Source organism: Schistosoma mansoni, chromosome 2 (genome assembly GCF_000237925.1).
Source record: "Schistosoma mansoni strain Puerto Rico chromosome 2, complete genome".
Taxonomy (NCBI): domain Eukaryota; kingdom Metazoa; phylum Platyhelminthes; class Trematoda; order Strigeidida; family Schistosomatidae; genus Schistosoma; species Schistosoma mansoni.
In genome coordinates, this window is record NC_031496.1 from 23,257,746 (window position 1) to 23,284,672 (window position 26,927).

Below are 26,927 nucleotides of genomic sequence, written 5' to 3' on the forward strand. Positions count from 1 at the left end.
TACTGTTCTTTTAACGACTCGAATACTTATCAAGGTCAGATATAGGTTCAGAAGTTCTAAAATCATAGTGCATCCGGCACAGGAACTCATCCATGTGGCTCCATAGTAGTCGACCTATTGGAACCATTGAAAAAGTTTCAAAAATTCTTTCAGCATCGACCACATAGTTTCAGTGTTGTCGGTATGTTGGTATGGTTTAGGGTTAAGGATGAGACTATAAAATATGGACGCCTTTTGAGCGACGCTAGAGTGAATCTCAGAGTGTCCACATGATAACTAAGACTAAATGAGGGTTATAAACCTGTGTGAAGAATTCAAATTATGATTTACATTCTTGGTTAAGGTTAGGAATTATACTTAGGGTTTTCATCACGAACTGACATCAACTATAATGCCAAAACTCTATTTATAGAAATGTATAATTGAATTTTGCGCCAAAATCTTATGATCACTTCTCTTGTAGACGCTTAATTATCATGTTTTCTTTAAAATCTGTTGTAAACCGACCGTACGTAAGCGTCAGGTACCGAACTTAGCGCCGTGACCTTGAAAGCCCGCGAAAGCTTTTGATTGGCTCGTCCATGTTCTTTAGTCTCGCCGATTTAGCACAGGCTTTCTGTTTTTATTCCATTTTACATGGTTTCACGTACTTAGTCTGGTCAATATATTCCCTTTAATTTGCGTTTTACTGTCACCAGTGTTACGAGACATCCAGTTGTTCACGATCATTATAACTCCTGGAGATATATGGATAACCGAGAATACTCTGGTGACATGTTGGATTGTACATGTTTCACACTAAACACAAAGATTGTCTTCTGTTTTTTCCTGCCTAAAGTGAGCCACTGGTGTTCCTCATCATCAAGTGATTGGTTCTAATTAGTTCCTAGATGTTAGAAAACAGGTTGAAGTCTATATTCAATGCAGCCATACCTCATCATCTTGTTTCTAACTATTAGTATGATATTATCTTCCTAATTTCAAGTGTCTTTGGGCATTTTCTTCTAGTTTTAAATTAATGGGGCTATTATTTTAGTTCCTTGGTTTTTCCTTTTGTTATCTTTTCTGACTCCAAATATAACAACATAAACTGACATAAATTTGTTCAAAGTCCTAATTTTCTACTTATTCGACTTGCAGCTTCACGCTGCCTGTACAAAACAAAGTTCGTGTTAATAGTTTTAATGTGGATTTACTTGCGTTGAATATATATCGGTATTTAACCATGTGGGACGAAACATACTGAGACAAAACCCGTTTTAAATCAATATTTGTATATTTATAATTAAAGCTAGTCGATTAATCGTGAGAAAAATTTCTAATGTCCAGCTTTTTTATGGGACATTCGGTGTAATAAATTTTTTTTTAACAATTCGAAGTACCGTTTTACATCCGAAAGTTTTGTAATGTGTTTTATCGTGTACACATGCATAAATAAACTTGTATTTGTTCTGTCTTAGGTACCTTTGCTTGAGAAAGGTGACATTATAATCGATGGAGGAAATTCTGAGTATATGGATACTGACAGACGCTGTTCAGAGTTAGCTAAGCAGGGGATCCTTTATGTTGGGACGGGTGTAAGTGGTGGAGAAGAGGGTGCTAGACATGGACCAAGTCTTATGCCTGGAGGTAACCCTGAAGCTTGGTAAGTTGCTTCGATATCACTACCAATCGATGTCTTTCTGTTCCCTATTATTAGTCTTTCAGTCCGTACAACTTGCTGGCTATAGGTAAATCTTGTAGTTACTGTGAATCCGAGAACGCTTAGGCCATCGTAGTAGTGCGTGAATACTGTTATGATTCCACGAACGCCTAAACTTGTTTTCTAAATCACTAGAAATATATTCATTATCATTGATTTTATTTTGAACAAATAAATATTGGTACAAGGGGGAACCAAATACATATCTGACACACAATAACAATGAGGCCAGTAGCAGTTATCATTGATTTGTGTGAGGGCTGTGATAGGGGAGGGTAGTCGTGGAGATAACAGAGTTATTAGGTGTAGGAAGGATTTGAAAGCGACCAACTTGGTCTCGTGTGCAGTTAAGGGTATGAGGGCTAGTATCACTTCCCGGCTGCCCACACCGTGGAAGGGTATTTCTTGAGGGACCTGAAAAAGAAGTTGGATTAGTGTTGGTCTTAACGACCTGGGAGCGTGACCGCAGTGCCCAAGGGACATCTGCTTGAGGCCGGTCACGCACGGCCTTTTTGTGGGGGATTTTTGACGTGTTAGCTCCGTTCTTCAAAAGTCCTTACCGCCGGAGACGGATATCCGTGGGATAAGGAGAGGTGTGCATTTTTAGGGTCGACCTTTTCTAACCCCACCCCTCCTTGTGGGAAGGCAGCATCGCTGTCATGCTGGTTGTCTGAAGGAAACACCTTACTGCTTTCACACCTCTGTACAGTCAGCAGTACGACTTCGCCTTCGGACCTTGGGATTGCTGCTTTTAGTCTCACCGCTCTTCAACCGACCTGTCTGGCATGGTAGGACCTTGAGGAACGATTGTTCCAGCCAGCATAGCTCGATTGGATCATCACGATAGGCAAGCCCGACCACCACGTCAAGGTAGCAGCAACGGTCGGTCTGACAGAGGCTGTGTACGTGTGGTCATGTGAGATCATTTCGAGAGGAAGAGCGGACTCTCCCCACTCTCAGCCGTACCAGGGCATTTGGTGATATATGGGTACATATATATATATATATATATATATATATATATATCAGTCAAATAAGGATGTAATCTCCTCTCATATATCATTCTCTGCTCAGTGGTTAAATTACTTGTCTTGCAACCACTTACCACCTAGTCTAATCTAGGCATTCAGGTAGTATTACTTGAAAAAGTACCTAGTTGGCAAAATAATTCAGATTCTCTTGACTTTTTCTAACTAGTTTTGTTATCAAGGGGAAACTAGTTTTGCGTTACTTGCTAAATAATTGATTTATTATGACATATTACAAATATTTGGGCCTAGTTGTTTAGTGATGGACATCACTAAGTAAGCTACTTGTTTGCATCGTCAGATCGCGTAATAATTTCACGGAAACTTGCATTTACATATAAACCCCGGTATGATCTAATGAGGATCCCCACGAAATATTTCATGTAGATAAGTGTGTGTTTATTGACTGTTATGAAGTTTGAGTGAGACTTTTTGGACTGCCAAAACGAATGAATAAATTGCTAAAAAATAGGTTATATTCAAAGATACAATGTGATTAAGTGGTTACTTACAGTATCGGCTTGTTGACTCGAACCTGAACGAACTGAAATAAAAGATAAGCTCACTGGCTAGAATGGTAAGATTTTTATCTGATAAAATGAAATGCTTATGTAGAAAGTGTTGACAAAAATAAACATGATTAGATGCTGTAAAAGTTTGGACAATATAAATTTTTTAGTTCACTACAATGAACTGAAGCCTAATGGATGCAGTAGCGTATATTAGTTATACCAAAGACATTATTAAACATTTTTATGTTGAAAGCTTAGTTGAGACTTTTATGGTTAAGCTTCGTTGTCATCCAAACATGGATACTTTCATAGCATTAATTGTTTCTTGAAGAAAAATTTAAACGGCTTAAAAATCCCCATTGAAAGATTTAAAATTTTGGGTTTTTTTGACATATACTAGGTTAAGTCATTTTGCTTCGTGACAATCGATGGATGGTCAAGCGAATTAACTATCAATGGAATGTGATCCACTTCTATACAGGCTACATTTCGTGAACTTGTTGCACCTAACATTCGGGAAGTGTAGTTTTATATCACTCTCCCTACGCGACACGTAGTCGGAGGTTGCACGAACTAAATTCATTGAACACCATTAAAAAATATTAGTACTAGCTGTAAGAACTTCCTGATTTAATATTGGCTAATACAGAAATATACTCAATTATTTCCATAAGAAAATTTTTTACTACGTTTCGGTGTTGCAGGAATTACGTCGTTTCTGTTTCTTTTATACTCTTTCGTCATGGTATTTTTACTTATACATTATATTTTTTAGGCCTCACATCAAACCAATCTTCCAGGCAATTGCAGCTAAAGCCGGATCTGGTGAACCTTGCTGTGACTGGGTAGGTTAATCCAAATTGAGTATTCTGCGCTTTTTAGTAATAGTGCTTTTATAGCTAGACCATAGATTAAAAATGATGACTCGTTTTTCTTTCCATTGTCATTTGTTTTTATCATGTTCTATTGATCGTCGTTTAGAAATATAAGCAACATTTTGTTAGTTTCTTCTAATAGTAATGATAATAATAGAAATATAATTATGTGACCAAGTAGTTTAGTCACCAGTCTATTAGCGTAGACTCCTGAAATGGATTACTTTACTTTTTAGATATAGATTACTGTATATTATTTTCTATTTCCACTCAATACCCTGAGAGTAGACGTTAGTCCACCTTTATGGTGAGTTTCAATCATTTTATTTTTCAGACAGGACCTGCTGGTTCTGGACATTATGTAAAAATGGTCCATAATGGGATTGAATATGCTGACATGGAGTTGATAGCAGAAGCATACCATTTGTTACGGTATTTGGGCGATTTCCAAAATAATGGAATAGCACAAGTAAGTATTTTATTGTTTTTTATTCTAAACACTTAGGTATATTGTCTTTTATTTAGGTAATTAATTATTAAACACCTCCAACTTTCCCACTTCTTGTCCTTATTTTTTCCTCACCTTACTATTAGTATTAATTCTTCTACATTGTACACGAATCCTCATCATTCCAAATTACCAAGTTTCACATAAGCTTGGTGATAAGAATTCCTGATGAATAGCAATAGTTAAAATAAGGATACTAAAAGTGGTGAAAAGTAAAGACTTATACATCTGGAACACTGTGACCGAATCCCGGCATTGTCAAGGTTCCCAACCATAGATTGAGTTGATCCATCCAAGAGGTCAACACTTCCTAACATATCTCAGTTTAATAGTTAACTCATCTGGAATCTTTATTTTGCCTTTTTTCATCTTTATTCCAACTTCTTTGCTCACTAGAGTAGACGGTCTTCGGTCACGTGTAAAAATGTTCCAACCATCTTAGTCGATAAACTTTCACAGTTTCATCAATCAGTTTATCATTACCTTTTTTATTTATACTGTAGCAGGTTTGATTAATGAAAACGGTAGTAGTAATCGGAAGCGCGCGTTTGATTATTACTTAGTGAATTGTAACAGTGCTTTTACATGTTTTTGTTATGACTCCAAGTTAGTTGGTTGTTAATAGATGTAGTAAACTGATCCCTATCTCTGCTGATACTGTTATTAAGTACAGTGTATAACCTTTATCAGATTGCCCCTGTACTAACCACAAATCAAGTCTTTTACTTGGTAAACCACACATGAATGGCATTAGACTAGATACAAGCGAGACGAAAAACAGCATATGAAAATTTATTAGCATCCAAAAACTCGATTACATTTTTTGTATTTTCAAATTTCTCCCGAAGGTTTTCAAAGAATGGAACAATGGTCCTTTGGAATCCTACCTCATTGAAATAACTAGTCATATATTTAATTACCAGAATCCTGACGGTTCATACCTTATTGATCAGATACTAGATGCTGCGGGACAAGTATGTGACTGATGACATTCTTTTCTTTTGTTACAAGAAACTTTTCTGTTTTGTTGTACTTAGGGTGGTTGGTACTTTTGGGTGATAATTTTATTGTTATAACACTTCTTTTTCCATCATCAAACTGAACCATAATTCATCCATTTTGATCTAAGGAACCGATTAGTGTCACTTCCTAACAAAAGGTGTGTCCCACCGTTATAAATGAATTTACAGTCAGTTAGTCATGGTCAACGTACACCCTGCTGCAATTGTATGTTATCCAAAGTCGGAATACTAGAGTAAGATAATGATAAAACTTACAAGATGAATAGCAAAGGAGTCAAAATGACTGTAGTAAGTATGATAATGAGAAAGTCTAAACATCCAACGTTTAGTTCAAAAAGACGGAATGATAAGGTGTATATGGAGGAATACTGTAAATTAACATCTAAATGAATATAAAAAGAGAATACATCTGCACTTACATGTTGAGTTGTATTCTCTGGTATTCGACGTTAATAATATCGTATACTATTAGAGGTTGTACATCCAACTCATCAACTGAGAAATGAATGTCAATTTGAGACAAAGAAACCTTCACTTTTTTACATGAGGTTATCATTGAAATCTTCCATCTCTGTAACCTGATATAAACACACTCCCGACCGTTGCTGCTACCTTGACGTGGTGGTCGGGCTTGCCTATCGTAATGAACCAGTTGAGCTATACTGGCTGGAACAATCGTTCCTCAAGGTCCTACCATACCAGACAGGTTGGTTGAAGAGCAGTGAGACTAAAAGTAGCAAACCCAAGGTCCTAGGGCAAAGTCGTACTGCTGACTGTACATAGGTGTGACAACATTAAGGTGTTTCCTTCAGACAACCAGCATAACAGCGATGCTGCCTTTTCACAAGAAGGGGTGTGGTTAGAAAAGGTCGACCCCAAAAATACACACCTCTCCTTATCCCACGGATATCCGTCTCCGGCGGCAAGGTCCCAACAAGTACGGGGCTAACACAAAAATTACTCACAAAACGGTCGTGTGTGACCGACCTCAAGCAGTTGTCCCTTGGGCACTGCGGTCACGCTCTCAGGTCACTAAGACCACTCCCAACCCAATTTCTTTTCAGGTACTTCTAGAAAACCCCCTCCACGGTATGAGCAACCGGAAAGTGATAAGCGCCCTCATACCTATAACAGCACTCAAGATCAATGTATTCATAATCAATCTCCTTCTTCAATTCCTATTATTCCTCCTACATGAACTTTCAACTCTAAACTTCTTTTGGCTTCCTCCTCAAGTGTCACCATAGCGTGAAACACTGTCCCAGGTCTACTGATACCTCACTCCATAATATACATTGTAGCTTTCAACGTACGCACCCTATGCCAAATCGGCCAACAGGCCTCCTTCGCTAAAACCCTAGAACCTCGTACCATTGATATATACTGTGTTTCCGAAACACGCATACAGGATCCTAGTGTGGTCATTCACTTGGCCTCACCTCGCCAAAATGGAGAGCCGACGAGATACACCCTCCGTGTATCTGTTGACCCGATGGCTAGTTCTCGTAGTCTGCCAGGTGTAGGCGTAATACTTAGTACGAAAGTAGAACAAGTCCTATTAAAGTTGATCCCTGTTAACAATTACCCATGTGCTGTTCGTCTATACAGCTCCGTAAGAACTCGGAAGGATAGGGACACACGTCGTTTCTGCCTACGCTCCCGCTGACTGCAGCCTGGATGAAGTGAAAGATGACTTTTACAGAAAGCTCTCTGAACTTCATAAAGCTAAAGGCTCAGACATAGTACTCGTTGCAGGTGACTTTAATCCCCAAGTAGGTAACTTAAATCAAATAGAAAGACGTTTAGGTGGGTATTTTGGTATTCCGGTTCAGCGAACGGATAATGGTGATCCTCTGTTGCAACTATGCTCAGACAATCGTTTATTTTTAGCAAGCACTAATTTTAAGCATAAGGAGAGACATCGTCTAACATGGCGACCCCCTGCACCAAACCAACGATGGACTCAAATTAACCATATTGCCATCGGTCATCGTTGGAGAGGCTCGATAGAAGACTGTCACTCGTACTGGAATACCTGTTTAGACCCCGATCATGCTCTAATACGAGCACGCATTTGTTTGCGTCTCACTGGACGCAGAAAAATCACACTAAGAAGACTCATTAGAATGGAACTGAGGGACAGGAAAACCAAAAGTAGATTCCAGGAATAACTGAGTTCACATTTAGGCAGTTCTGTAAAAAAGGCTGACCCAGATGTTACTTGAAAAGATATACGGACAACTGTGGAAACAGAAATAACATCTATTATTAATTTAAACCAGAGTTACAAAATCCAATGGATTTCTTCTAAATCTATTTCACTGATGGATTCTCGCAAACTCATCCCATCAGGCTGTGAACACGACGAAGAATGAAAGCAAATCAGATCTAGGTTAATCAAAAGTCCAAGGAACGATCGTGAGCAGTGGTGGGCAACGAAAGCAATAGAAAAGGAAAAGGCAGCGGCTGTATGTATCACAAGACAGCTTTTCGGACTCATGAAAGAAACTGGAATTAGGAAGTCATGTGTAAGTGAGACGATCTCAGAAAAAGATGACGCTCTTATCTGCTCCCAGCTCAGACGTTTAGAACTGTGGGCGGAACACTTAAGAGAACAGTTTAGCTGGCCTTCAGCTACTATACAGTTACGAACCATTCCCAAACAGTCTGAATAGGACATTGAAGTAGGTCTTCCGACTCTAGTTGAAGTTCAAACGGCTATAGCTAATCTGAAATGAGGAAGAGCAGCTGGTCCAAATGGATTGGTTCCAGATGTCTCTAACTATGATGGTACAATTTTAGCGATTAGGTTGACTAATATTTTAGCTAGAATCTGAGAGTTGGACGTAATCCTATCTGACTGGTCGCAACTGTGTGATTAAAATTGCTTCATATGTTTCTTCCTGTAGTATGTCCGTATATGCAATCTTTCTTTTATATATTACCACCATTAAGTGAACTACTTCTATGAATTTGGTGTTCATTTTGTTGTGCTAATGGCGTATGGCAACTTGGACCAATGCATATATGTGCCTGGTCCTACGTTGTAGTTGACTGACTGATAAACCCACTAAGATTTTAATACAATTTTAATAATATTCATGGGAAACTCATTAAATTCTTCCGTTGCTTCTTCTGTTTATCTTCATCTGATGTGATAATTTGATGGTTCTTTGGAATATATATGAAATTAGATAAATGTTTGCACTAAATATGAATGTACCAAATTGCATATTTTTCCTCAGTGCCATCAGACCATGAATTTTACTCACATATGTAGATGATATGTTTATCATCATTGAAAAGACATAACTATGTTTTCTAAATTGATAAGTGTATTCTTAGTTTATATCAAGTTTACGTACGGGAAAGGAAACGAACACAATGAGCTGCCATTTGACTGTTTAGTCGAAATAAATTTAAATAGGACTCTAAATTTTTCCATCTACTGTTAACCGACATATACAAATCAGTGCATGAACTTTGGTCTCTCACATACATTTAGTTCAAAAATATCTCTGGTTCCAAATTTATCCCAAAGAACCATCAATGTTATCACATCAGATGAAGATAAAAAAATAACAAAATAATAAATTTCTTACAGTTTAACAATTTTCTTATGGATATTATTAAAATTGTTCTAAAACCTCACTCACTTTACAACAAGCAAGAAAAAAATAACGTAATATATCCTACGACCAAATATCCCTCGTTTCATGGTTTGATGGAAGTGAATTAAACAGGTTAATGAAATCCTAATCCTGTTGAGTAGTGAATGACCTTTAATGCTAATATGATATAACCAATTATTTCAAAATAAAAACAAGATTGTTTACTTTCATAGATGTAATTTATTATCACAGATTGACTTTGGGACTGTGTGCATACTAAACAACCTTTACAACATTAGTGAATTTCATCCATAAAAGATATTTCACACACACTACATATTACTACCGATATAAATACTAAAATCACAATGGTGTATATTTCTTTAGTCACAATGACATCATACTCGCAAGTGAAGATTTTTGAACTTCTACCATATTTTATCTTAGAGTACCGAGTATATTCTAAATAACGAGAAATATACAACCTGGTATAAGCGTATATTGGCTCAGGTAAACTGCAAGCTTTGTAAGTTATAAAAATTTCGTTTCCTTTATTTTTCATCTTCAGAAGGGTACTGGTAAATGGACTGCAATATGTGGACTTGATCATGGTATTCCTGTGACGCTGATCGGTAAGTTATCTAGTTTGTATACTGACTTCTACTTCAATCCATATTATTTATTTAGTTGAGTTTATTTTTCACGAGAAGACTGTGTTTCCTTACAGTAATACATTTATTGCACTGATTTGGATTGTGTTCAATCATGCATATGTCACATATATTTTTCCATAGCTTTAAAATATTAGATTTTCTCTGAGAACATATATTATAATAGAGATTTTAGTCGTAGGAGTTTTTACGAGATGTGTTTTATAATTATTATGAACACGTTTTGTTCATTGAATTCACGAATATAGTCCTGATCATGCACAATAATCGATTGATGCTAGTCTATTTGATTGAAATGTTGATGTAGGCCATCAGAGCACGCTGATATTAAAAGACAATGCAAATACCAGGTAGACAGTGATACCTCTTTCTCGTAAAGGGCATATTTGTATTACCGAAATTTCAAATTTTCATTTAATAAAACAATTGACTGTGTTGTGCAAGTTCAGATCACTAGCGCACCAATATGACTAGTAGTAATTTTTCATTTGTTTGCATCATGTAAAATATCCATCAGAATTGTTGAAGAGCACATCCACAATAAGTGCTATCGACGTGAAATAAATGAAGATATCTTAGATACGGATGTAGCGACTGTGTATATATTAGTTCGTAGTATGAATTAGTTTTATTTGATCGTCTAAATACTCATTTATAAACCATTCATGTGCGGTTCTGAATTCGTCTCTGTGCTATTATTGTTACTGTTATAACTTGTGACCGAGTGGATGCCCTGTTAACGTATGACGTGATAAGACCGCTAATCAGAGAGCAGCGAATTATCGATCGGACCAGTGATACACGAAACCGTACGAGTAGTCTAGAGTACTTTTCGGTCCTGCTCTCTGCCTAGCCCAGCCAGTTAAGTCCAGAACAGACTCTGCGGTATGAGTCATATTTCAAACATACTGAGTTTATACACCAAACTGACCACATCGTACCATAAAATAAGAAACAACATTTGTACAAGATTCAGCCAAATGTGGCTGTGAATAGGGGAGACAGTAAATAATAGACAGGGCATAATTCAGGAATGGTAAATCACATAACAATAGTTTATAGTTCAAAATAAAGCTTATAACAAGGGGACATGAATATGAATAGTTTAGTTATTTAGCAATTATACAATAAAAAATATATGCATAGTATTGGTTCATAAATAGATACCAAAGTTACCATTCATTATCCTTATCGGGGCATAACAGTTACACCAGAAGCAGATATGTTTAATTTAGAAACTATTATGTGTACTAGATCGTATTTGCAAACTTGATAAGTGTCTACTGGCCTAATAATTATTTAACGACCAATAAATGTTTGCTTTTTTCAAGACAATTTATTCCACTGCATTATACATACTTTGTAGTTTTAGGGATTTCAGACCAATCATAGAGTTTTTACTACTCAATTACTTATATCAACATAAATAGGTCTGTGTGCGATAGATATGCTGTGGTAACTATTTTAAAACCATTCCACAAACGCATTGCGAAGCACAGTGTTAAGGATTTATTCCAGTTTATGGACGAGATTAAAAACAAACACCAAAGAACAAATGATAATGTCCTCAGACGTAACATTCAGGGAGACTGTCGAATATATCTGTGAAAAACTTGTGGAACAAGAAATAAAGACTACAATCCCTGTGGACATCGTTAAAGAATTATTACTAAAGTGTACCATGAAGATAAGCGTAAAATTCAATGGTGAAATATGTAGACAAATGGATGCTGTCGCGAATGGTTCACTACTAGGTTCCATATAGAATGACATTTTTCTCACCAGGCTGAAAAATTATCCATTGGCACAGCATATTGACAAGTTTTCATTTTACTGCCAACATATGGACGTATGAACTTATTCAAGTCAACACTTCATATCAGTCATCTCAACATCATTTTATTTTATAGTCCTAAATTCAGATGCTATAGTTTTTAAACGATGTATTTTCCCTCAAACCTGACAACCTTCTGGACTTTTAATTCGGATATATAATTGTAGAACCTGAAGAGAATTTATTGAAAAGACTTCTTTAACAGTCGAATTCACGAGTCAATCTAAGCTAGACTACCATTGAAAACTTGGAGGCACTGGATAGCCGTTTAGTCGTAGTATGGGACTCCTCAGAGACAGTTATCCACCTCAGGAAATCGATGAAGGGTTGCGCAAGATATTGGGTCGACTGAAGTTAGACACTAACATCGATGGATGCTAGCTTAGTGGTCTATAGGTTGAGCGTTCACGTGAGAGATCGAAGGTCCTGGGTTCGAGTCCCGCTTGAGGGATCACGGATGCGCACTGCTGAACCCCATACTAGAACGAAATGGTCGTCCAATGCTTTCAGGTTTTCATCGATGGTCTAGCTTAGATTGACTCGTGATATCAACTGTTAAAATACTACAATCTCCAATAATCCCCATGCTATTCTTTGTTCATATATCTATGTTTGAATATGATGGGAATTTCTCATGTGATAATACTTGACTTGGGCGTTCTCTGTCCAGCGAAAATAGTAATTAAATTTTTTTTGAGAATTATACAAGTTCATTAAAAGTTGAGATAATTCTTAAATAGACTTAATTAGTAGGTGATCCCTTTTAACTGTAAAACTCTTACCTATCCGTAGTACTGTGTTATATTTCTTACTACTCAGGACTAATTAGCATTTAGGCCCAATTGGGTGTAGAATTTATTTTATATCGCCTAATTATAATCTTAGTATCTACCATACTTAATATATTCCACTATAATTTTCTTGTTTCAAGTTAAAAATTTTCTTTCCTTTAGAAATACGTAATCTGATCGAATAAAATTACCTTTGATTTATTATTATTTTCCCCTCTCAACTATCTTAATATGTGCTCATATTCATAGTTTTTAGTTTTATCCAGTTTCTAGTAAAATACAGTCCCCTTTTCACTGTCATTAATTTACAGTAAAGTTATGATTAAACGAAACTGCATATCTTTCAAACTATAGATGCTTTTATTTATACCTTACTTTCAATATGCAGTAGTGACTTGATACAGAAGTAGATTAGAGAAAAGTTAAAGTTGAAACCAAATCAAAATAAAACATTCAACGAAATTATGAACTCTTGGACTGAAACTTGTTAACAACATATACATGTTTCCCTGAGTGGCGTTCGCTAGATAATCGTGGTAATTAATCAATCAAAGCACCACAAATACATTCATTCTTTTTCTGTATCTTGAGTTTTTCTATTTCTTCCTTTACATTCATTCATGTGTTCACGCCTACTACCATTAATATTACTAATAATTTGATTCCCCCTTTGTTTTCTGTCTTCTTTCTGCGCTGATAAAAACTGTGGCTACTTAAGCTAATGAAAATTCATCCTAGGTCCAAAACATATATTACCGATTACCTATTCACTTTCATTACTTAACCACCAAATAACTATGACAAAAAAATACAGCATCAGTTGACTTGAAGACTACAAGCTTTTACTTAATTGTCAGCAGTAGTCATTTAATCTGTTTATTATCCAGTATGACTGAAATTCATTGTTGTAAAGTGCCTCACTTGAAAAATTGGACGATACTCAATAATAGTAATTCTTTCAATAAGTTTTCATTATATTTCTTATAAACAGATTAAAATCCACTTATAGACATGTAAATAAAGCTAAAATTAGTTTGGCTCACGTGTTTTGTCAAACACTAAAAAACTATTCTTTTATTGCTAATCACAGAGCTTTTAGATGCTCTAAATCAATACATTCAAACGTATTTGTATCTGCGCGTGTCACGTTTTAGTCTAAATTGACTCGTACTCAAATAATACCGTCTGTTTATATGATAACCTTTTATTGTGATGGTTCATAACATACTTTATATTTGGTTAGTATGATACTACTGGTATTCACAACTTACGCTGTCCCTTTTGGAGATTGAATAAGAATCAAAACTCTCCGGCATCAAATTATATTCTATGAAAACCATAGTACTATTATAGCAAGCAACTGTTTTAATGCAGTCAGAAAAAGTCGATTCGACCATAATTTTGACTAAACAGGAGAATTTTAGTTCGTTCAGTCCATATTGGGCTAGTAAATTTGAGTATGCAACCGCTCTTTTACTTACTTACTTACGCCTGATACCCCTCGTTGAGGAGCATAGGCCGCTCACCAGCATTCTCCATCCAACTCTGTCCTGAGCCTTCCTTTCCAGTTGTTATTCATCCTTTTCATATCTGCTTCTATTTCCCAGCGTAATGTGTTCTTTGGCCTTCCTCTTTTCCGCCTCCCTTCCGGATTCCAAGTTAGGGATTGCCTTGTAATGCACATTGGTGATTTCCTTAATGTATGTCCTATCCACTTCCAACGTCTTTTCCTAATTTCCCCTTCAGCTGGAAGCTGGTTTGTCCTCTCCCATAAAACGCTGTTGCTGATAGTATCCGGCCAATGGATGTTGATTATTTTGCGTAGACAACTGTTTATAAATACTTGTACCTTCCTGATGATGGTCGTAGTAGTTCTCCACGTTTCAGCTCCATACAGTAGGACTGTCTTGACGTTCGTATTGAAGATTCTGACTTTGAAATTAGTTGACAGTTGTTTTGAGTTCTATATGTTCTTCAGTTGTAGAAATGCTGCCCTTGCTTTGCCAAAACCGCTCTTTTAGAACCATAAAATTTCAGCGTACTAATATAACTCTTTATTTCAATGTCTATGTCTTCCCTCATACTCAACAAACAGCTACTGGTCTGACTAGGATAAAATTTAGCGGACCATTGTGGATAATTGTCTACCTATCCGTAGTACTTAGAAATTTTTTATCAGTTCATATAGACTCGTCCATCAAATATATAGATATTGCAAATTGCTGTGTTAACTATTTCATGGCGCTACTACCATCTTATTTAAGATAGCGAATTGTGTTCAAAGTAAAATTTATCTGTGTTCCCTAGGACTGATGACAAAAATGGTTGTTTAGCACTTTTAAATAAAGCAATCTAATTGTATCATTTTTGATGAATCACCAGTCTCTATAACTATTCAAACTTATTTATCCTTTTTTCTAAAGCTGAGGCAGTATTTTCCCGTCAGTTATCATCAATGAGAACACTTCGTTCAGAAGCATGTAGTGTGTTAAACACAACACCTGACAAACCATTTTGTTGTTCTAGTCCAGAAATTGCAAAGAAGCTTACTGATGACATTTGGAAAGTAAGTTCATTCATATTATGTATCGCTTTACTTTGAGAAGAATGTTTTCTATCATGCAATAATATGGTTTTTTGTTCTTCTTGAATGTATACCTCCAAAATTACTACTGTTTTGAGTTGGCATAATGTAAAGCTAATTGTCGACTTTGAGGCATATAATAAATTTAGTAAAATCATACAGATGTAAGTACTGGTTAAGTTAGATGACTAGTAGTGGCATATAACCAAGACTTGATGATTAACTATACGGTAAGTACATTTAGCTTCCACCATATAGGTCGCAGGTTCGAACTCCGGTGTAAACACCTCGGTTTGGATACTCAGATAGTATCATCAACCTTCACATAATATAACTCAAAGTCGAATGCATGAACTTTTACTTGGTAAGATGAGTTGGTTATTGAGGATTCATGAAGAGCAGTTAACTAAATGGCTAATCTTTAAATGTATCTTGTTTATCCAAAATGACATCGTTGTTTGGGTCCGCAAAAGACAAATAACTAAATGCGATTGATGCTTATGTGAATATTTAAGGTAGGGAGTTATCAGATTAATGGATTCATTAATTAAAAACAATGATAAGCATTTCAACTGTAAGATAATGAAAAACAGTGTTTTTTATTATGCGGTTAGTCACTCGCCATGTTCCCATATATTTTCAAGATTGCCTGCAAATCGATAAAAAGCCTTAACTTTTATAACATTCACAAAGAACAATAATAATTATCCATGTTTGCCTATTCATTTCGTTTGATTGTCTGAATTTCCTGTCAATTATCATATCTAATAATTATCTTCGTGTTGACATACATCTACGCTCCCGAAAAAAGCGTCTTCCAAATCTATGTTCCATATGAATGACATCCTTTTAGTAGCCCACAAAATTTCGACATGACTGAAATCTCTGCTTTCATGTATACTTATTCTTGCGATGAAAAACCAACTATCCTAAACGCGCCAATTATTACGTAGAATGACCAAATGCTATGTAGATACATATATCACTGTCGAAATCTGATCAACAGCTTATAATTATCTCAATCGATTTTGTGAATCTACTCATCAGCTTAACCTGAGACGTCAGCGCATGATAACAGAGCAAAATAAAAAAGTAGGGCAAACTTCCTGTAACTTCAACTTTTTGTGTATAGTGCCTTGATGACATAAAATGATAAAAGTATTTCCATGTAAGATCTATCTATACCTTACCTATCTAATTTTGGAAGATGGAGTTTTGATATTTCATTTACATTGCGAAAGGATTCTGATTGCCTGAATAGTAGTTCATGAGTGTTAGAAGGAAATGGTCGTATATAACCCAATAAATTAGTTACATCCGTCTATTCTTAAATTGTGATCATATACTAATCTGTTGACCGATAAGTATGTAGTGCTACCCAGTTCAATTTATTCAAATATAACTGTTACTCAGTGCAAATAAAACAACAATTAGCGAAATCAGACATAGTTTTTGAACTATATTGGTGCATACCATAAATTTCTTTGTAGCCCTTACCTTCTTTTTTTTTTGTATCGAGCCAACATCAATTTTTTGTCCACTTATAACAATATAAGCCTGATAAGCTGTTGTTTTATCGATAAGCTCTTTCTTCGTGCATTTGCTTTTTATTCTGTTATTTATTTAATAACCACATGACATGAAAAAAACAATCCAATCTTTGCAAATGAACAGACAATCAATAATTTTGGAGGAGCCATTTACAATATGAATGTATCCAACCTCCATTGATTAGTATTAAATCGTTATTAAAATACATAGAAATAGTGCACAGCTCAATTATCAAGTAAACATATATGTATGTACTAAACTTAGAAATTTGGGAGCTAAAGTTATGTTCAAGTTCCGCTTATTAAACTAGATAAAATGTGTTTACAAACTGATATTTTCTTAATGTAAGTTGCTGCTTTGTTTTAATTGGTTGAATACTATATGGCTACAACTATTGAAGTGAAATTCCTTAAACTTTAATTCTGTGTTTATTTACAAGGGGCTTTTTTAAACTCAAGATAAATGACGCTTCTCGTCTGTTCGTATTTAATTAGGTGCTTCTTTCACTGTCTGGTTAATCATCAATAAATATGGTTATTACAAAATTGTTTCTGCAGTTATAGTGAAGTAGGATGGCCATAGTATGTCGTCAAGATGTATGAGAACTGTAAATTCGAAACTTTAAGTTATCGTATAATTAGAATATGAAAATATTCGTCAAATTTAAATTCCTATACATCAAAGACACTGCTCGCTCTTTTTCACAGGCATCTTACTTGTTATCGTTTAATTATAGGCATTGTATGCATCAAAAATAGTATCTTATGCCCAAGGATTCATGCTATTGCAACAGGCATATCAAGCCTTCGGTTGGAAACTGGATCTTGGTGCGATAGCTCTTATGTGGCGTGGTGGGTGCATCATACGCAGGTTGGTTATTATCAGCTTAATAATATATATATATATATATATATATATATATATATAAAGGAAAAAGTAGGGCTTATTAAAAAGTAGAGGCTTATTCGGTTAAACAAAATGGAAAAAGAAGACTCAGGGGTTAGTTAGCTAAAACAATATATTTGTGATGTTGCGTGACTCAGCGTAAGCCACTTCTGTAGAGAATAAAACTTGAAACTATCAAGTCGAACCTTGATAATAACATCTACAAGATTTGGTGGTTAAGTTGCTTAAAGAAAATTCCTCCTAATCTACAGATACCGAGAAATTCATACGACATCACAAATCTTAATCTGAACACGGCTTATGAGTTAAGTATTATCGATGAACTACAGAACCAGTTACCTTTGACCGTTTAACTGATGGGTACACAATTCGGTCATTACAGAAAGTCGGTTATAGCATGAGTACTTGTTTTGAACCTCTGAATGTGTATTAATTCTTTCATAGTCACAGATAAGCTTTGTTGATTAAGGTCCGCATATCATAAAACTAACTCACCGATTCTAGTTTTTTATTTCACCCTCTCAATATCAATTAAGCTGTACCGAAATTCCGGGTCATTTAGCTTAGTAATGACTCCGAGATACTTGGTAATTACACTACCATCAGCAACTACAAGTTAAGACTCACTGAAGACCAATCAATAGTCAGGAATACTCTCTAAACGGTCGTTTTTGTGAAAACTAGAATAAAAAACCCAATCCCTTACTTCTGACAAAGATCTCATGTTTATTAGGATTTAATATTTTTCGTGTAAATATTGTTGCTGTCTGCTGCGTTAAAATGTTTGCTTCCCCTTCAGTCTTGTCTTTACGAAGTACCTTCATAAGAGCGCTCTTTGATTTTTGGTCTTTATTAAGAAAGGATGTTGCATCTTGAGAATAGTCACTAAGAGTTTGGATTTATTTCAAACTTTGTGTATAAAAATTCATATTTGAAAACGACAAGTATACTGTATTGTGTATAGTAGCGTTGATATGTACCCTCTTACGTACTTCGTGTATAAAATTCTGCTGCGTGTCCTTCAGGTCAGTAGCCATTATTTTGACAAACGTGTAGCGTGTTTTATTCCGATATATTCAAACTTCTCATCTGTTTACTGACTACTTCACAATATCGAATCGTCGTCTGTCTACCTCGATCCAGTTTGACAGGATCAGTCAAGTTTAACCTCGACCATTGGTAATCAAGAACATTAATTTATGCTTGTTTATTGCGTTGCACCGTATCTACAGAGATTTACTTCAACTACTTTGATAGGGTTATGGAGAAGTATGAACCATAAAGTAATATTTACCACAACTTTCTGCGTTATATATTTTTGTTGTCTATGTATATTATCATTATTTTCATTCTCACTTCTTTGTAGCAAATTCCTTGGAAATATAAAAGAAGCTTACGACAAAAATCCAAATCTGAGTAATTTGCTTCTAGATCCATTCTTTAAAAAAGTTATTGATGAATGTGAGGTAAGTTGTGCGAATAAATAATTATCTATTTATTGGTTGGTTAACGATTGTGATAAACTATATTTTAATTACAGAATACTATGTGTAATATGTTTTTTGTGTAGTTCTTAATCCATTAGGTGAACTATTAAACTACTCTATCTTAAAGCAATCTTAATTAAGATACAAATACGTGATTGAATTACTTTTTGCAATGAATCATGATACAGTCTATTCGTGTCAGATTTACCTTTAACCTTTTAAACGTAACAAGAAGAATAGACGAGATTGTAAATAATTGCTTTTTCTGAGAGAGAGAGAGAGAGAGTATCGGTGATTCCGTTGACAAGCCAAAATTCAATGAGCATTTTAAACTAAATAGTGTATTAAGATAGCACTAACATTGTGATAATAACTTTGCTCTTGTTCCTCTATTTAACAGATTACTGGTTAAAAGACTGACCAGCAGCTGAATAGCCTAAACGTTATCAGACATGAACAGCAGCCGAATATATATATTTAGATGTGCGGTGAATTAACACATTGTTATGCAACTGATAATCATTTTTCATAGGTCACGATATACTGCTTGCATTTTATATGACGAGTGAATGATAATGGCTAGTAAGGTGGTCATTTCGTCATAACCTAGAGTAGAACTTCAAGACAATCAGATTAAAATGTACTAATCGTTTGCAGGTAATGCACATTTAATACCATTTATGAGATGACGTAAGACGGTATCCAGTTATTTTATCAACTAAGAAATCCAACTTATAATTTCCATGAGTTTATGCAATTCTTCTATTCATCCTTATCTTTCTGGACATATAGAGTCAGACAGGTTTATTGTCGGGCCATGATCATCTCGGTAAAATAAATAAGCTTTGTACTTGAACTTGCTGCAGTTTGTCAGTACGCAAAACAGATCAGTGATATCTCCTGTTTTTCTGATCTGCTTGATTCACACTTCTAGTAATTATTATTCATAGTGTTATTATGATTTGCTTTTTAGGATGGATGGCGTAGAGTGGTTTCTCATGGAGCTTTAAACGCGATTCCTACACCTGTATTCAGCTCTGCATTATCATTTTATGATGGGATAAAATGTCCACATTTACCTGCTAATTTAATACAAGTAAGATTTTAATCCTGCTTGACTTTTTTATAACGTCCATCAAATATGAATGTATCCTTTGAAACAACTTACCTCTGTTACCCCTTATGAAAAGGCATAGGCCACTCACCAGCATTCTCCGTCCAAATCTGTCATGGGCAATCTTTTCCAGTTATCCATCCTTTTCATGTCTGCTTCCGATTCTCGACGCAGTGTGTTCTTTGACCTTATTTTTCGTTTGCCTTCAGGAATCCAAGTTACCGCTCGCCTCGTGATATAGTTTGATAATTTCCTCAATGTGTGTCCTATCCACTTCCAACGTCCTATCCTAATTTCCTCTTCAGCTGGAACCTGGTTCGTTCTCTCCCACAATAGGCTGTTGTTGATGTTATCCGGTCAACGGACACTAAGTATCTTATGTATGCAATTGTTTATAAATACTTGTAGTTTTTCAACGATGGTTGTGACAGTTCTCCGATTTTCAGCTTCATACAGTAGAATTGTCTTGACGTTCGTATTGAAGATTCTTACTTAGATGTTGGCTTGCATACAGTTGTTTTGAGTTCCATATGTTGTTCAACTGTAGGAATGCTGCTCTTGCTTTGCCAATCCTTGCCTTCACATCTGCATCAGATCCTTCTTGTTAATCGATGATGCTGACCAGGTAAGTGAAAGTTTCCACATTTTTCAGAGTTTCTACGTCAAGTGTGATTGAGTTGGCGTTCTCCATGTTGTACTTGGTTCGCCTTTTTTTGTCCTCAACCGATCTCTCTGGTTTACTATATTTCCCCACATCTTTCTTCTGTCGCAGCTAGGTCTTCCGTGTATTTCCGCTTGTCGGCTCTAATGCTCCTCTTCACTTGCATGTGTGTTTTTGTGTACTCAGCTTGTATCTTGCCTTTCCTTTTTTTGTCTGTTGTTAATTGCTGTCTTCTTGTTCTTAAGTTTTTGAATCTTGTCCAGGCTTTCGATGAAGCTTCTTTGATTCCTTTCCAGTTGTTCTCCATAGTAGTTTCTTCTTTCGGTAGATCGTGTAAAGCTTGGAACCTGTTGTTGAGAGTTATCTTGAATTCGTTGAGTTTGTTAGTATTTGGAAGGAATGCTGTATTGATTTTATTATTTTATTTAAGCACATAAATATTGGTACAAGAAAGCACCAGATACATATGCGCCATACAAATCTCATTCGATTTGTATGAGGGCTATGATACTGCCCAGGTGCCCGAACCGAAGCAGGTGGTTTTCTTAGGGGCCCACACCCGGAGCCTTTGACCGAAAGATCTGATCCACAAGGCAGTGGAGCATCGTGAGGAGATGCAGTCCCATGGTAGCCGGTGATCAACGATTGATTCGTACGCCATTTGTTCCCTCAGGATACTGGAGTCCATGTGCACCATTGGTTTGGAATCAGGGTTTTCCAACTCCCCTAGGTGAACTTTCCGTGTCCACCAACCCGGTTAAAGCGCCGGACATTCGCTTTTCGTCCTCTCAATTTCGTAAACAACAGTAATACCGTGAGAAGGCAGTGAGTAGGACTTCCCTGGCAGAAGCTATATATTCGCTGGCCATGTGAGAGCATTTCGAGAGGGAGAGCGGACTCTCCCCACTCTCGGCCGTACCAGGGCATTTGGGGGCCTGTATTGAACCTTTGTACTGCTGTTTCCCCAGTTGTTCAGTGTTTCTTTAGCTTCAGTTTCATCTTGGCCACAATCAGCTGGTGGTGATCTGAAACTATGTCAGCTCCTCTCCTGGTTCTCAAGTCTTCGATTGTCTTTCTGGATTTTTTACTGATGCAAATATGATCTCTCTGGTTCTCCGTGGTGTGATCCAGTGAGACCCATGTAGCTTTGTCTATGCGTTTGTGTGGGAATATTGTGAGGCCTATAACCAATTTATTGAATGCACATAGCTTTGCAAATCTCTCCCCATTTTCGTTTCCCTCTCCTAGTCTATGTCGTCCATTCAAACTTTAGCGTTTAGATCTCCCATCAGGATGGTGAGATCCTTTCTTGGGCACTTCACTTTGATTGAAGCCTCGAGTAGAACTGATCTTTATTGTCGTCGTTGCCATCATTGGTGTGTGCCCGATCGTTGCTGCTACCTTGACGTGGTGGTCGGGCTTGCCTATCGTGATGAAGCAATCGAGCTATGCTGGCTGGAACAATCGTTCCTCGAGGTCCTACCATGCCAGACAGGGCGGTTGAAGAGCGGTGAGACTAAAAGCAGCAAACCCAAGGTCCGAAGGCGAAGTCGTACTGCTGACTGTACAGAGGTGACAGCAGTAAGGTGTTTCCTTCAAACAACCAGCATGACAGCGATGCTGCCTTCCCACAAGGAGGGGTGGGGTTAGGAAAGGTTGACCCTAAAAATGCACACCTCGCCTTATCCCACGGATATCCGTCTCCGGCGGTAAGGTTTTTTTGAAGAACGGAGCTAACACAAAAACTACCCACAAAAAGGTCGTGTGTGACCGACCTCAAGCAGTTGTCCCTTGGGCACTGCGGTCACGCTCTCAGGTCATTAAGACCACTCCCAACCCAATTTCCTTTTCAGGTACCTCTAGAAGAATCCTTCCACGGTGTGGGCAACCGGGAAGTGATAACTGCCCTCATACCTCTAACAGCACTCAAGACCACTGTATTCATAATCAATCTCCTTCACTTCCTACTATTCCTTCTACCTTGACTTTCAACACTAAACTTCCTGTTCCGGTTTCCTCCTCAAGTGTCACCATGGCCAACGATTCTAGTGCGCGAAATGCTGTCCCAGGTCTACTAAAACCTCGCTCCAAACTACACATTGGAGCCTTCAACGTACGTACGTATGCCAAATCGGTCAACAGGCCTCCTTAGCTAAAACTATAGAATCTCGTACCATTGATGTATGCTGTGTCTCCGAAACACGCATACAGGATCCGTGTGGTCATTCACTTGACCTCACCTCGCCAAAATGGAGAGCCGACGAAATACACCCTCCGTGTATCTGGCGACCCGTTGGCTAGTTCTCGCGGACTTGCAGGTGTAGGCATAGCACTAAGTACAAGGGCAGAACAGGCACTACTAGAATGGATCCCCGTTAACAGTCGCCTGTGTGCTGTCCGGCTAAATGGCTCCGTAAGAACTCGGAAGGATAGGGACACACGTCGTTGCCTTTTCGTCGTTTCTGCCTACGCTCCCACTGACTGCAGCCATGATGAAGTGAAAGATGACTTTTACAGAAAACTCTCTGAGCTTCTTCAGAAAGCTAAGCGCCCAGACATAGTAGTCGTAGCGGGTGACTTTAATGCCCAGGTAGGCAGCTTAAATCAAACAGAAAGACATTTAGGTGGGTGTTTTAGTATTCCGGCTCAACGAACCGATAATGGTGATCGTCTGTTGCAACTATGCTCAGACAATCGTTTATTTTTAGCAAGCACTAATTTTAAACATAAGGAGAGACATCGTCTAACATGGCGACCCCCTGCACCAAACCAACGATGGACTCAAATAGACCATATTGTCATCAGTCATCGTTGGAGAGGCTCAATAGAAGATTGTCGCTCGTATTGGAATACTTGTTTAGACTCTGATCACGCTTTAATACGAGCGCGCATTTGTCTGCGCCTCAATGGACGCAGGAAAATTACACTAAGAAGACCCATTAGGATTGAACTGGAGGACGAGAAAGCCAAATGCGAATTCCAGAAACAACTGAGTTCACATCTAGGCAGTTCTGTAAACGAGACTGACCCAGATGCTGCTTGGAAAGACATACGAACAGCTGTGGAAACAGCAGTAACATCTATTAGTCATTTAAACCATAGGGCTCCAAAAAACCAGTGGATTTCTTTTAAGTCTATTTCACTGATGGATTCGCGTAAACTCATCCCATCAGGCTCTGAACATGACGAAGAGCGTAAACAAATTAGATCTAGGTTAACTAAAAGTCTAAGGAACGATCGTGAGCAGTGGTGGGCAACGAAAGCAAAAGAGATGGAAAAGGCAGCGGCTGTAGGCAACACCAGGCAACTATTCAGACTAATAAAAGAAACCGGAATTAAGAAGTCAAGTGTAAGTGAGACAATCTCGGAAAAAGACGGAACCCTTATCTGCTCTCAACCTAAACGTTTAGAACGATGGGCGGAACACTTTAAGGAGCAGTTTAGCTGGCCTTCAGCTACTGCACAACTACCCACTATTCCTAGAAAACCTGAATGGAACATTGAAGTAGGCCCCCCGACCCTACTTGAAGTTCAAAAGGCTATAGGTAATCTGAAACGAGGAAGAGCAGCTGGACCAGATGGATTGGCTCCAGAGGTCTTTAAATATGGTGGTCCAATTTTAGCGATTAGGTTGACTAATATTCTGGCTAAAATCTGGGAGACGGATGTAATCCCATCCGACTGGTCACAATCACCGATTGTCCCAATATATAAAAAGAGGTCAAAATCATCCTGCGATAACCATAGAGGGATTAGTCTGACTAACATAGCATCTAAAATACTAGCCTCAATAATTATCGGGCGCCTAAGACTCGTGAACTGCAAACACGAGAAAATCAGGCTGGCTTCAGACCTGGTCGTGGCTGTATCGACCACATATTCACCATTCGTCAAGTTTTAGAGCACAGACACGCTTATCGGCGTCCGACAATGATAGTTTTTCTTGACTTGAAAGCAGCATTTGACTCTGTAGACCGAGAGGTTCTGTGGCAGTGTCTGTCATTGAAAGGTGTACCTGAGAAGTACATAAACCTTTTGAAGGCTCTTTACTCGAACACTACCAATCGAGTAAGAGCTTATGGCGAACTGTCATATGATTTTACAACCTCAAGTGGTGTCCGTCAAGGCTGTCCACTATCCCCGTTTTTGTTTAACTTCATTATAGACCTGTTGCTGCAAATAACACTCTCTTCGACTGAATCTACAGGAATTGATCTCCTACCAGGGGGACCACTAAGCGACTTAGAATACGCAGATGACATAGTCCTGTTTAGTGAAGACGCTGGCAAAATGCAGAGTCTTCTGTTGGAACTCAGTAATAATGCCAGGATGTTTGGGATGCGTTTCTCCCCAACCAAATGTAAATTTTTACTCCAGGACTGGCCTGCGTCAACACCCGAACTAAGGATAGGGAGTGAAGTAGTCGAACGCGTCGACAACTTCACTTATCTTGGAAGTCTGATCAGCCCTAATGGGTTGGTGTCTGACGAAATCTCTGCACGGATTCAAAAAGCTCGTTTGGCTTTTGCCAACTTACGTCACCTATGGCAAAGACGAGATATCCGTCTATCAATTAAGGGACGAGTATACTGCGCAGCAGTTCGCTCTGTCCTACTTTACGGCTGTGAAACATGGCCATTAAGAGTAGAAGATACTCGTAGGTTACTAGTATTTGACCACAGATGCCTTAGAAATATTGCTCGCATCTGCTGGAATAACCGGGCAAGTAATAGCGAGGTTAGACGCAGGGTATTAGGGAACGATGGTAAATCAGTTGATGAGGTCATGAATCTTCATCAACTGAGATGGTTGGGTCACGTGTTACGTATGCCTGAACACCGATTACCACGACGCGCTATGCTGACTAGTATTGGGGACGGTTGGAAGAGAGTTAGGGGCGGCCAAACCAAAACATGGCATCAGTGCTTGAAGTCACTAACTTCTAGCCTGAGCCATGTTGGCAGATGCAGACTACCTGGTTGGGGTCCGCGTGACTATCGTAACCAATGGTTAGAGACTCTATGTGACATGGCTCAGAATCGATCACAATGGCGTAGGTGTATACACTCTTTATCTTCCCTTAAATCTTGAGACTAAAATTGCTTCATAACTTTCTTCCTTCCTGTGCTGTATCCTTATATACAACCTATAATTTATATACTACCACCACCACTAAATTAACTACTATGAATCCGATGTTGATCTTGTTGTGCTAACGAGGTATGGCAACTTGGACCGATGCATATATGTGCCTGGTCCTACGTTGTAGCTGACTGACTGACTGACATTGGTGTGTGCATAACGTTGGATAACATTCGTTGTGATCCCCTCCTTTCTTGTTTTGAATGATGCTTTGATTATCCTGGATCCATGAGATTCCCATCCTACAAGTGCATTTCGTGCTTGTTTGGACAGCATTAGAGCAACTCTGTGAGCGTGTGGAGCATTTTCTTCTTCGTGATCAAAGTACAGCAGCATCTCTCCCATATCTAGTCTTTGCTGTCCAATGGGTTTCGCTGATTCCAAGTACTGCCAAGTTGTATCTCCTTATTTCCATTGCTATTTGACTGATCCTCTTGGTCTCCCACATTGTCCGGACGTCCCATGTACCTATAAAAACTGCTGCTCTGGTGTGTTAGAAGGGGTATTGGCCTCGTGAGTACTGAAGAATCTCGGCTTTTATCATGAGACATCATAATTCTTCCTTAAACTCAGAGAGCAGAGTTTAAGTGGCTTACATTGTTTTTTTATGGTTAGCGTTCTTTCAGCAAAGTTGTTTTCTACAGGATAGGGGTTGTCGATCCCATGCCCAACCCTCCCGCTTTGTGTGGGTTTGGGACTGGAAGTAGCCCTAGAAGACGAACAGCTGGAGTTCTTTAAAACAATCTGCATGAATTAAATAATCCTAATTTCTACTTTTAGGCTCAACGTGACTATTTTGGAGCCCATCAATTTGAAAAAACTGACAATCCAGGCACATTTGTTCATGTCGACTGGACAGGTCATGGAGGTTCAGCAGCTTCCACTACATATCAGGCTTAATTTCAGTAAATTGTGTGATACTTAATCA

At 37.7% G+C, this 26,927-nt stretch overlaps 1 protein-coding gene across 1 annotated transcript; it reads left to right on the forward strand.

Annotated features, from left to right (window-relative positions):
* Nucleotides 1-1,514: 1,514 nt before the first annotated feature.
* Nucleotides 1,515-26,899, forward strand: Smp_071840 (putative 6-phosphogluconate dehydrogenase; the record flags this gene model as incomplete). Its single annotated transcript, XM_018796136.1, has 10 exons — nt 1,515-1,645; nt 4,018-4,087; nt 4,452-4,586; nt 5,474-5,599; nt 9,827-9,890; nt 14,978-15,120; nt 17,426-17,559; nt 18,962-19,061; nt 20,056-20,178; nt 26,780-26,899. The coding sequence occupies 10 exons, from the start codon at nt 1,515-1,517 to the stop codon at nt 26,897-26,899; spliced, it is 1,146 nt and encodes a 381-aa protein (XP_018650379.1).
* Between the last annotated feature and the right edge of the window lie 28 nt (nt 26,900-26,927).